The sequence below is a fragment of the Camelina sativa genome, chromosome 2, assembly GCF_000633955.1.
Source record: "Camelina sativa cultivar DH55 chromosome 2, Cs, whole genome shotgun sequence".
Classification (NCBI taxonomy): domain Eukaryota; kingdom Viridiplantae; phylum Streptophyta; class Magnoliopsida; order Brassicales; family Brassicaceae; genus Camelina; species Camelina sativa.
In genome coordinates this window covers 12334561-12347046 of record NC_025686.1, presented here as the reverse complement: position 1 = coordinate 12347046, position 12486 = coordinate 12334561, and the positions used below count along the sequence as shown (strand labels likewise).

General features: G+C 40.9%; 3 protein-coding genes across 4 annotated transcripts; 2 read left to right on the top strand and 1 right to left on the bottom strand.

The window, feature by feature from the left end:
* LOC104722842 (cytochrome P450 89A2-like) lies at window positions 1117-2858 on the top strand. The gene has a single exon (XM_010441092.2). The coding sequence runs from the start codon at window positions 1148-1150 to the stop codon at window positions 2690-2692; it is 1545 nt and encodes a 514-aa protein (XP_010439394.1). The 5' UTR covers window positions 1117-1147; the 3' UTR covers window positions 2693-2858.
* Window positions 3175-10765, top strand: LOC104722825. 2 transcript variants are annotated; one of them, XM_019234795.1, is made up of 7 exons: window positions 4213-5060; window positions 5166-5316; window positions 6149-6462; window positions 6561-7592; window positions 7678-7846; window positions 7969-8249; window positions 9821-10765. In XM_019234795.1, the coding sequence occupies exons 1-7, from the start codon at window positions 4605-4607 to the stop codon at window positions 10520-10522; spliced, it is 3105 nt and encodes a 1034-aa protein (XP_019090340.1). In that variant the 5' UTR covers window positions 4213-4604; the 3' UTR covers window positions 10523-10765. The 2 variants fall into 2 exon arrangements, with proteins under 2 accessions (XP_010439370.1, XP_019090340.1); XM_010441068.2 differs by lacking the exons at window positions 6149-6462; window positions 7969-8249 and adding an exon at window positions 3175-3663 and having other exon boundaries at window positions 4279-5060; window positions 5166-5630; window positions 7678-7858; window positions 9540-10765.
* Window positions 10766-12484, bottom strand: LOC104751124 (tocopherol O-methyltransferase, chloroplastic-like; the record flags this gene model as incomplete). The annotated part of the gene is made up of 4 exons (XM_010473009.1): window positions 10766-11188; window positions 11302-11610; window positions 11702-11874; window positions 12469-12484. Coding segments are annotated over 4 exons (705 nt in total), but the record flags the coding sequence as incomplete, so codon positions are not given.

Here is a 12486-nt window from a genome sequence, read left to right as displayed (position 1 = left end):
TTATGACCTTGTAAATTACTAAAACAAAATTGCATGTTTTATGTGAAAAGAAAACAAACAAAACGAAAATAAACAAAATCATACTCACTTTGTAGAATCTTACAAAATTATTATTACAAATTTGTAGATATTTATTCAATTTCTTCCTCATTTGTTTTGATTATTCTTCACTTATGCCACGTACATCATCTCTGGAATCCAAACCTTTTTTGTCGTTCTGTATTTTATATTTCGGAGAAGGAGAAGAAGAAATGAATGTAAATCGTGAACTCCATATTTGATTAATTTACCACAAATGCAAACGACGTCGTTTTTATAACATGATATATTTTAGACTTGTAAGAAACAGAAACAAAAACTCAAAAAAAAAATATATCGTTTCAAATATGTTTGTGGGTTAACTAGTAATGTCATGATGTATAAAATAATAGGGTCTCGGGTTCAAGCCTTGGTTGTTACATATTTTTAAAAAAAAAACTTGAATCAAAGAACCAAAACGATGACAATAGAGGATACCACCTCATTCATTACATATGTGTCATCTGAATCACAGAATCAACATTCATTAGAATTGACTAACATTCGTTAACTTAGATGATGAATTACACATGAAATATAAAGTTTGGTATAAAAAATTTATGCGTTTTGGTACGAATTAGCACAACAATTTTTACAAACAAGTTTTATATAAAAATGATATCTAGAGTTTTCTCTATAAAAATGCATTTGGTGGGTACTAATTTGAATAACAGGTTTTAATTAAATTCAATTTTATTAATTTCAAAATTAAGGATTTAAAAAGCTTTTAATTATTATAAAATCTATTTATACCAAATTTATTTAAAAACATATGGATAGACAGACTTTTAAAAAGCGCACTTTTATTTCCAACCCCATTGATTTATTTCCTTTTTTTCCAGATTTATTTCCTAAAATCTGGAAAAAGATAAGAGAACAAGATATTATGACAAATTAAAATTGCTTAATCTCTAAGAATAAATAGTGTTACACGTAGGTTGACAAATAAAATATTGTTACATGAATTTAGCCACACAGTCACACGTGTATATATATACATATACAAATAGAGGAAGGAAGACTAAAAATAAATTGTAGACGTTCCCTAGAATAATAGAACCAAAAAGAAATGGAGATATGGTTACTCATTTTGGCCTCTCTCTCCATATCTCTCCTTCTCAATCTCCTCCTCCTTCGTCTCCGTGACTCTTCCTCTCTTCCGTTACCACCTGACCCTAACTTCTTCCCTTTCGTTGGAACCCTCCAGTGGCTCCGGCAAGGCTTAGGTGGTCTCGACAGCTATCTCCGCTCCGTCCACAACCGTCTAGGTCCAATCATCACTCTCCGCATCACTTCCCGCCCCGCCATCTTCGTCGCCGATCGTTCTCTCGCTCACCAGGCTCTAGTCTTGAACGGCGCCGTTTTCGCTGATCGTCCACCGGCGCCTCCGGTCAGCAAGATCGTTTCTAGCAACCAACATAACATCAGCTCTTGTTTGTACGGAGCCACGTGGCGGCTTCTCCGCCGTAATCTCACCTCTGAGATTCTCCACCCGTCGCGCGTGGGATCTTACACTCACGCGCGGCGGTGGGTTCTTGAGATCCTCTTTGATCGATTTCGTAAGAACAGAGGTGAAGAACCGATCCTTGTGGTTGATCATCTTCACTATGCAATGTTTGCACTTCTTGTCCTCATGTGTTTTGGTGATAAGCTCGACGAGAAGCAAATCAAACAGGTGGAATATGTTCAGAGGAGACAGCTTCTTGGGTTTACTAGGTTCAACATCCTTAATCTCTGGCCTAAGTTCACTAAACTGATTCTGCGAAAGAGATGGGAAGAGTTTTTCCAGATGAGGAGAGAGCAGCACGACGTTTTGCTTCCGCTGATTCGTGCTCGGAGGAAGATTGTTGAAGAGAGGAAGAAGAGATCACCAGAGGAAGAGGAAGACAACAAAGAGTATGTACAGTCATATGTTGATACTCTGCTCGATGTGGAGCTTCCAGATGAGAAGAGGAAGTTGAACGAGGACGAGATTGTGAGTTTGTGCTCTGAGTTTCTCAATGCCGGGACTGATACAACAGCCACGGCGCTGCAGTGGATCATGGCCAACCTCGTCAAGAACCCGAATATCCAGAGGAGACTGTACGAGGAGATCAAAAGCGTAGTTGGGGAAGAAGAAGCGAAGGAAGTGGAAGAAGAAGACGCGCAGAAGATGCCGTATCTCAAGGCGGTGGTGCTGGAGGGTCTCCGGAGGCATCCTCCGGGACACTTTGTGCTACCGCATAGTGTCACGGAAGACACCGTATTGGGAGGGTACAAGGTTCCGAAGAAGGGGACGATTAATTTCATGGTGGCAGAGATAGGGAGGGATCCAAAGGTGTGGGAGGAACCAATGGCGTTCAACCCGGAGAGGTTTATTGGGGCCCAAGAAGAATCGGTGGACATAACCGGCAGCAGGGGGATAAAGATGATGCCGTTTGGAGCTGGAAGGAGGATATGTCCAGGGATTGGGCTAGCAATGCTGCATCTCGAGTATTATGTGGCGAATATGGTGAGGGAGTTTGAGTGGAAAGAGGTCCAAGGTCATGAGGTTGACTTGACTGAGAAGCTCGAGTTCACCGTCGTCATGAAACACCCGCTTAAGGCTCTTGCTGTGCCTAGGAGAAGTTACTAGCTACTACTCTTCTACTTCGCTTTGTCGCGCGTTTTATAGGTTATATTTGATGTTATTTGCATTTTGTTCGGTGAAGTCTACTATGGAACCAAATTTTAGTGAAGGGAGTACATTTTTTGTACTTTGGAATAAATGATATAAAGTAACAACAAGATTTTATTTTCTTCTCTGTATGCCTAGTGTTTTTTTGTCAGGCCAGGTAGAGCTAGAAAAGTAGGATTTCTATTTTCTAGTGTATAGTATTAGTAGACGGGATAATTGGTAGTTTCGTACGTGACATTTTGATGATGGGCGTACTTTTTTGAGAAATTGAAAGGAAGCGTTCGTGATATACTACATAAAGCAATAGTTGTCAAGAGGGTTGGTCATCGGGTACCCGAAACCGGTTTGAATATAGGGTATGCGGACTTATTTTATCATCAAAGAAAATTATAGGTTTGGGCTATTGCCGTTCGTGATATGTCTAAAAGAAGCTTGTTGTTCCAACATCCAACAGTGTTAGTCTAATGTCTTCTTCAGCTTGGTTTCAAAATCTAACTGTCTTCTTGACCTTTTTGGTTTAAAAACGCGGAAGACGACGTATTGTCTGTCACAGCGCCGTAGGTTTTACAAAAATTCAAAAAGTTACTGGCAAAAACAAAGAAGAAAAAAAAAAAAAAAATTGAAATTGCAGAAAATGGAGAAAAGGCTCCGGTCATCTCTCAAGACATCCGCCGACGAATTCATCTCAACCGCCATCAAATTATCCCTAAAAACCTCAAAGGCGGCGCTGAAATCAATCATCTACGCCGTGAAACCCTCGTCAGACCTCTCATCTTCTCTCCCACTCGCTCTTCACAAGTCAATCCACCAACACACAGAATCCTTCCAAAAACTCGATGATGATGATGATACTACTACTCCCTACGTCCCTTCTCCTTCCAATTCGCCTCCGCCGAAACGCCAACGAGTTGGATCCGTACTGGATTCGGGTCAGCGTAAGCAGGAGATCCTCCTCAGTTCTCTTGAGGTTCTTTCTCATGCTGTTCATCTATGTCTTCTGAATCCCAAAAAAGCTTTTTCAACTTCGGATTTACTTCCCGCTGCTCAATTTTTGCACGATAATCTTAGACTGTTCGAGTCGGATTCGGTTCTGTGTCTCGAGATTGCTGGGATTTGTGAGTGTTGGTGGAAGGAAGGTTTAGTGGGAAGAGAGTCTTTGATTTCGCAGTCGTTACCGTTTTTGCTTTCGAGGTCATTGACCTTGAAGAAGAAAGTTGATGTTCATAGAGTGTATATGCTTAGGGAAGCGTTTACATTGTTTGATTTTGAGGATGAGAGTATTGAAGATCTGAGGATGTTGCTGATGCGCTGTGTGGTTTCTCCTCTCTACGTCAAGACTGAAGATGGTCAGAGGTTTGTTTCCTTTGCCTTTGGGCTTAGCCGACAGTTGATGAAGGCCGGTCTTGCTGTTGTTAAGGCTCAGATTCCTTTGGCGAGGAAGTCTGTGCTTGAGGGTTTTGGTGGGATTTTGNATGATGATGATGATACTACTACTCCCTACGTCCCTTCTCCTTCCAATTCGCCTCCGCCGAAACGCCAACGAGTTGGATCCGTACTGGATTCGGGTCAGCGTAAGCAGGAGATCCTCCTCAGTTCTCTTGAGGTTCTTTCTCATGCTGTTCATCTATGTCTTCTGAATCCCAAAAAAGCTTTTTCAACTTCGGATTTACTTCCCGCTGCTCAATTTCTGCACGATAATCTTAGACTGTTCGAGTCGGATTCGGTTCTGTGTCTCGAGATTGCTGGGATTTGTGAGTGTTGGTGGAAGGAAGGTTTAGTGGGAAGAGAGTCTTTGATTTCGCAGTCGTTACCGTTTTTGCTTTCGAGGTCATTGACCTTGAAGAAGAAAGTTGATGTTCATAGAGTGTATATGCTTAGGGAAGCGTTTACATTGTTTGATTTTGAGGATGAGAGTATTGAAGATCTGAGGATGTTGCTGATGCGCTGTGTGGTTTCTCCTCTCTACGTCAAGACTGAAGATGGTCAGAGGTTTGTTTCCTTTGCCTTTGGGCTTAGCCGACAGTTGATGAAGGCCGGTCTTGCTGTTGTTAAGGCTCAGATCCCTTTGGCGAGGAAGTCTGTGCTTGAGGGTTTTGGTGGGATTTTGTTTAGAGCTTGGAAAGAAGTGGAGCAGCAAGATTTGAAAGGTGAGATTGAAGATGGTTTTTTGCAGGGGATTATTGATACTTGTATTCACGCTAGTTCTTGCGCCTTTTCTGCTTCTTTAAGGAGGGTTTTGCAAGGCTTTATCAGTCAGCGAACGACTCAAGGAGTTGAGAAGCTTCTCTTTAGCCTTGCTGAGCCTATGATATTTCGCTCATTGCAGGTTTGTTTTTTTTTTAAAGCCTTTGCCTTCTTCTCAAAGAATAAACATAGGGGTGATATCAGCTAGCAGGAAGTGATTTTGCTACTCTTTATCTTCTTCTTTCAGGTTGCAAATTCAAATGTTCGTTTAAATGCTTTACATTTGCTTCTGGATCTTTTCCCCATGGAGGATCCTGATGCAACAAAAGAAGCAAAAGATTGCCTACTTGACAAACAGTTCTACTTGTTGGAAAAATTGATGAGTGATGAATGTCCAGATGTGAGGTCTGTTGCTGTGGAAGGTCTCTGCCGAGTTTTCTATCTTTTCTGGGAAGTGATTCCATCAGCAACAATTACCAAGGTCCTCACAAATATTTTCGATGTTATGTCACATGAATCGTGCAGTGAGGTTAGACTTTCAACGGTTAATGGTATTACTTACCTCCTCGCAAACCCACAATCCCATGGCATACTTAAAGTGGTTCTGCCAAGACTGGGGCATCTGATGCTAGATAGTGTTACTTCAGTACGCGTTGCCATGGTAGATCTGCTGCTTCTTTTACGAGATGTTCGTGCTTTCCAGTTTAACACGGTAGGAGGAGGGCCTTCCCTTTTTTGTTTCAGATGCGTGATATTTTTTTATTTACTTTTCTTGAGTTACTGGTTAAACACTTTCCTTGTTATACGCAGGTAGTGAGCTTGGATGTGTTATTATCTGTGCTTGCCTCTGATCAGACTCATGTTGCTAAGGGAATCGCTCGACTGCTAATACCATCATACTTTCCATCAAGAAAGAGAGCTGAGGAGGCATGCCAGCGATGTAGAACACTCATAAACAGAAACCCAATGGCCGGTGCAAGGTTTTGCGAATTTTTAGTATCTTTAGGAGCAACCGTTCAATCTGTGCGGCACCTTGTTGGGTTCTTGTTGAATTCAGTCTTGTCAGGTGATAAGTTAGAGGATAACCAGACTGAAGGCTTGCTTCGTGCTGCGTACTATCTCTGTAAAGATTTGGTTGCTGATTCTGGGTGTATGGCCTCCCTGAAAGAGTTGTTACCTGGTGTAAATNGTTCTACTTGTTGGAAAAATTGATGAGTGATGAATGTCCAGATGTGAGGTCTGTTGCTGTGGAAGGTCTCTGCCGAGTTTTCTATCTTTTCTGGGAAGTGATTCCATCAGCAACAATTACCAAGGTCCTCACAAATATTTTCGATGTTATGTCACATGAATCGTGCAGTGAGGTTAGACTTTCAACGGTTAATGGTATTACTTACCTCCTCGCAAACCCACAATCCCATGGCATACTTAAAGTGGTTCTGCCAAGACTGGGGCATCTGATGCTAGATAGTGTTACTTCAGTACGCGTTGCCATGGTAGATCTGCTGCTTCTTTTACGAGATGTTCGTGCTTTCCAGTTTAACACGGTAGGAGGAGGGCCTTCCCTTTTTTGTTTCAGATGCGTGATATTTTTTTATTTACTTTTCTTGAGTTACTGGTTAAACACTTTCCTTGTTATACGCAGGTAGTGAGCTTGGATGTGTTATTATCTGTGCTTGCCTCTGATCAGACTCATGTTGCTAAGGGAATCGCTCGACTGCTAATACCATCATACTTTCCATCAAGAAAGAGAGCTGAGGAGGCATGCCAGCGATGTAGAACACTCATAAACAGAAACCCAATGGCCGGTGCAAGGTTTTGCGAATTTTTAGTATCTTTAGGAGCAACCGTTCAATCTGTGCGGCACCTTGTTGGGTTCTTGTTGAATTCAGTCTTGTCAGGTGATAAGTTAGAGGATAACCAGACTGAAGGCTTGCTTCGTGCTGCGTACTATCTCTGTAAAGATTTGGTTGCTGATTCTGGGTGTATGGCCTCCCTGAAAGAGTTGTTACCTGGTGTAAATTTGAAAAGCTTGCTATCATTTGCACCCACTGCACAGGCTCAGTCATCTGTCTTCGATATAATCGCTATGGTCTCCCCTGATATTGTCTCTGACGTCCTAGAAGATTGCATGAATTTAGTTGTCAATTGTGGTGGTTCGCCTGGTGATCCAGGACGACAGACTGAGTTGAGGTCTGTACACAAGTTACTCCTGTCTTCTGATGCCTTTAGTGACCTCATTGGAACTTTTACCAGTATCATGCAGAAGACTGCGTACCGTTGTCAAATCAATTTTGGCTATGAAGTAGAAAGAAAGAATGTGCATTCCATGTCGAGGAAGAAATCAAAGTCCTCTGGAAAATCTTCGGCAAGGTGGAAACATGTTAGTGGAAAAAGTGCAATCAGTTTTGAGGAAGATTATTCGGTTGCTGTGGGAATAGCATGGCAAATAAAGGATTTACTCGCTATCGAAGATGCTCGTAAAGCTATACTCAAGTCTGATGCTGGGGAGCTACTCCTTGCCTTAAAAGTTGTCTCCCAGACTAGCATTCTGCAAGCCACTTGTTGCACTTACATGGATGTGTACCCAGTATTGGCATATACTTCTCTTGCTTTGCACATGACCCTTCAGAATCTTAATACGGATGCTCAGAGGAATGATATGAGGGTCGCTGAGGCAAGGAGTTTTTGCTTTCCCTCTTGACACCTTCCTCTTCACACAATCAGATTACTAATTATTAGGGTTTTCCATTTTGTTGCAGGATATTATGGACCAAACAATGGATCACATCTTAGGCTGTACAGATGAACTATTTCAAGCAGCAGGTGACTGTGGAACGCCAGGCACCACCACATCTCCAGAGGCTAACCTTAGCAAGAAACCCACTACAAGTAATGGCAACCAACTGAAACAAAAACGTTCAAATGCTGGTGAGTTGAGAGGTTGAGTTCATTCCACATGTTACCCAACATAATGAAATCTCTTCCTGTGGTGTATAACACATCCCGATTAAGAATTCAAGTTTCTGACATCGTTTTCATGTTTCATGCAGCTTCTGAGGGATCAAAGGAACGAGTTGTACTAAACAAGGTCAAAATACTAACTGCAATTCTCAAGTTTGTCGTCGAGTATACAGAGATGGGTCTAGCTTCCCATTTCCAAGCAAGGATGTTGAAGTTCACATCTGCATATCTGAAGTATGCCATCTCCATTTTGAACGACCATTCAACCGCTAAGTTACAATTTGAGGATGCAGATATGAAGGACATGATTCTGTTGACAAAAAGCTCCACCAGTTATGCCGGAAAGTTCATAAACCTAGTGATGAGAAATNATGCCAGCGATGTAGAACACTCATAAACAGAAACCCAATGGCCGGTGCAAGGTTTTGCGAATTTTTAGTATCTTTAGGAGCAACCGTTCAATCTGTGCGGCACCTTGTTGGGTTCTTGTTGAATTCAGTCTTGTCAGGTGATAAGTTAGAGGATAACCAGACTGAAGGCTTGCTTCGTGCTGCGTACTATCTCTGTAAAGATTTGGTTGCTGATTCTGGGTGTATGGCCTCCCTGAAAGAGTTGTTACCTGGTGTAAATTTGAAAAGCTTGCTATCATTTGCACCCACTGCACAGGCTCAGTCATCTGTCTTCGATATAATCGCTATGGTCTCCCCTGATATTGTCTCTGACGTCCTAGAAGATTGCATGAATTTAGTTGTCAATTGTGGTGGTTCGCCTGGTGATCCAGGACGACAGACTGAGTTGAGGTCTGTACACAAGTTACTCCTGTCTTCTGATGCCTTTTCTGACCTCATTGGAACTTTTACCAGTATCATGCAGAAGACTGCGTACCGTTGTCAAATCAATTTTGGCTATGAAGTAGAAAGAAAGAATGTGCATTCCATGTCGAGGAAGAAATCAAAGTCCTCTGGAAAATCTTCGGCAAGGTGGAAACATGTTAGTGGAAAAAGTGCAATCAGTTTTGAGGAAGATTATTCGGTTGCTGTGGGAATAGCATGGCAAATAAAGGATTTACTCGCTATCGAAGATGCTCGTAAAGCTATACTCAAGTCTGATGCTGGGGAGCTACTCCTTGCCTTAAAAGTTGTCTCCCAGACTAGCATTCTGCAAGCCACTTGTTGCACTTACATGGATGTGTACCCAGTATTGGCATATACTTCTCTTGCTTTGCACATGACCCTTCAGAATCTTAATACGGATGCTCAGAGGAATGATATGAGGGTCGCTGAGGCAAGGAGTTTTTGCTTTCCCTCTTGACACCTTCCTCTTCACACAATCAGATTACTAATTATTAGGGTTTTCCATTTTGTTGCAGGATATTATGGACCAAACAATGGATCACATCTTAGGCTGTACAGATGAACTATTTCAAGCAGCAGGTGACTGTGGAACGCCAGGCACCACCACATCTCCAGAGGCTAACCTTAGCAAGAAACCCGCTACAAGTAATGGCAACCAACTGAAACAAAAACGTTCAAATGCTGGTGAGTGGAGAGGTTGAGTTCATTCCACATGTTACCCAACATAATGAAATCTCTTCCTGTGGTAAATAACACATCCTGATTAAGAATTCAAGTTTCTGACATCGTTTTCATGCTTCATGCAGCTTCTGAGGGATCAAAGGAACGAGTTGTACTAAACAAGGTCAAAATACTAACTGCAATTCTCAAGTTTTTCGTTGAGTATACAGAGATGGGTCTAGCTTCCCATTTCCAAGCAAGGATGTTGAAGTTCACATCTGCATATCTGAAGTATGCCATCTCCATTTTGAACGACCATTCAACCGGTAAGTTACAATTTCAGGATGCAGATATGAAGGACATGATTCTGTGTACAAAAAGCTCCACCAGTTATGCCGGAAAGTTCATAAACCTAGTGATGAGAAACGCAACCGAAGCTTCTCAACCTTTGTTTGAAGCTTTTGACCTTGCAAATGACCTGCTTGATCTCTTCACCACGGTTGAGATATCTCTAGGCTCGGCTTATGCATCAAGACTTGTGACAGCTTTAAACCCTTGGATACCAGATGTGGTTCTTGCACTAGGACCTTGTTTCATCAACAACAACTTGGAAGAAGAAAGCTCATACACCAGCTCGTTCAACCACATTAAGCTCTGCTTTCCGTCATGGCTTTTTACATGTGCGAAGATCGAACTACTTGAAATCAACAAAGAAGATGAGACCTCGGAATCCCATCTACAATTCCCGGCATTCAAAAGAATGAGAAACACCATAGTTTCGTTGGTGAAAGGTAACTCTAAGGTGGTCGATGGGATTGGTTATTTTCTTTTGATGTGTTCTGCAGTGAGTATAGAGAAGAAGGATTACAGTACAGCTCTAGGATTGTTGAACTTTGTATGTGTGAAATTGGTTAGTAGAGAAGATAGAGAGTGGAGAGAGCTGGACACAATGTTGGTGTTACTTCCAAGAATCTACCCGATCATAGAGCGAGAGATTGGTGAAGAAAGTGATGAAGATGTAGTGAAGAAACTGGAGGCCGCAAGAGATTTGCTTCAACCTGTGTGGATGTACCATGTCTACGAGACCAGAAGGTTTCGCATGATGGAGGAAGAAGAAGAAGAAGAATAGATAGGAACATAAAATGATTGGTTTTAGAGTTTTTATGCATTGTCACACATTCGGGATCAGAGTGTTCTTTTGAATTCTTAAATTGAAATTGATCCTCCCCGAAGAGAACTAGTCCAAGTTGTATCGGTATATGAGGTCTTTGAAGGTTTGGTCTGGCAGTTACAACGCCATTTCTTTTGCCAGATGACTTATGTATAATTTTTATTTTATATAAATTGAAATTGATAAAGAAAAATTACGTAATTAATATATAAAACATTATTATCTTTAACCGAACAATAAACTGAAGATAACTATATATTGGAGAAAAGACCTCTAAAAGACTGAAAATTTTACTTGATCTAAAATAAAATACGGCGGAATCTCATTATGCTTTCACATAGTGACTCTTATTCAATTCATCTAGTAGTGTATGTGAATAACTGATAACAGCGCCAAATTGTTTTAGTTTTTTTAGACTTAGAGGGGCTTCCTGCAAGTGATGATGCCAAACTTAATGACACCTTTCTTGTAACCTTCGATCATGAGTGGCATTGTCAACGCTCCTTTTATACTCTTCATTCCACTACGAAGCAGAGACACAAGGCCCTTCCACGTCAACGCTGTTCGTATAACAGCCGGCCAGAAAGGAGCTACATTCTCTGACCAATCTGCACACTTAATATCCTACAAACACACATATATATATATATTTCAGATACTATAGTTAAGTAGCAATTAAACTCCAGTTAATAAGTAGTGTTTTCAGCAGTAAAAAGGGTGAGAAATAATATAATAACCTGGAGAGAATGGGATTGAAGCAAGTGGACGTAATCATCGGTGGAGCACCAAGCCGGGAGATAGAATGTCTTGCAGATTCTGTCCAAGAGGTTTTGCTCCCATGGCTGCAAAGCTTTCTCCCCCTCGGATAGGTTTCTGTGGCACCATGTCACTATTATTATTCTTCCTCCAGGAGCCACTACACGTACCAACTCGTTCACAAACTTAGCCTTGTCAGGCATATGCTCACCGCTCTCCATCGACCATACCAGATCGAATTTTCCGTCTTCAAATGGCTGTTCCAACGCATCCGCAACTTGGAAGGAAACCTATATATATAGGTCCAATGCTGTAGAATTAGAGGGAAAAAAAAAAAAGAAACGGTTCACTTTTATCGCAAACTAGAAGAAATTAAAATACCTTATGAGCGAGTGATTGAGCAGCTGCGAGATCATTGGCTCTTTTGGCCTGAACAGGGCTGAGAGTAATGCCAATGCTCTCGGCTCCAAACTTAGAGGCAAGATACCTTGAGCTTCCTCCGATCCCACATCCAACATCCACTATTTTCTTTATCTTTTTCTCCTCCTCTTCATCTTCAGTCACAATCATTTAAATGGCATTAACTCAACTTCATGTGTATAAATATGTAACTTACAAGAGTAAGAAAGAGTTTTACATTCGCCTACGAACTCTACTAAAAATTAATAGTCTATAAGAAAATAATATTTAACAGTAAACTATATATACTTTTGAGTTTACAGCTATGTAATTTATTAAGTTTTGCAAGTCATTCCAATTGTTAAAAAAAAAAAAAAAAGAGAAAAATTACATGACAGATAGAAAAATATATAGTCAGAGATGGCCTGGTGCTTATGGATGGAACGTGGCTAATAAAACCACCTTTCATGGGTTAACAGATTACATTATTTGACAAGAAAAAGACAAAATATCCCTATTTGATTTTTGCACCCCACAAATATAAGAATGTTGAGTAAAATCAAGATTTTAAGAATCATTTTGTCTGTTGAACTCTCTTTTTCATGATATAGTGTATTGTATCAATAATTTTGCTTTCCAATTCGCCATTCGAAATAGTATTATGATTTAGATTACTTTTTGTCAAAAAGAAAAAAACTCAAGTTTCTTCAACGACAAATTAGAGAGCGAGGGATTGAGGATGCACGAACCAGTAGTAACACCAGAGA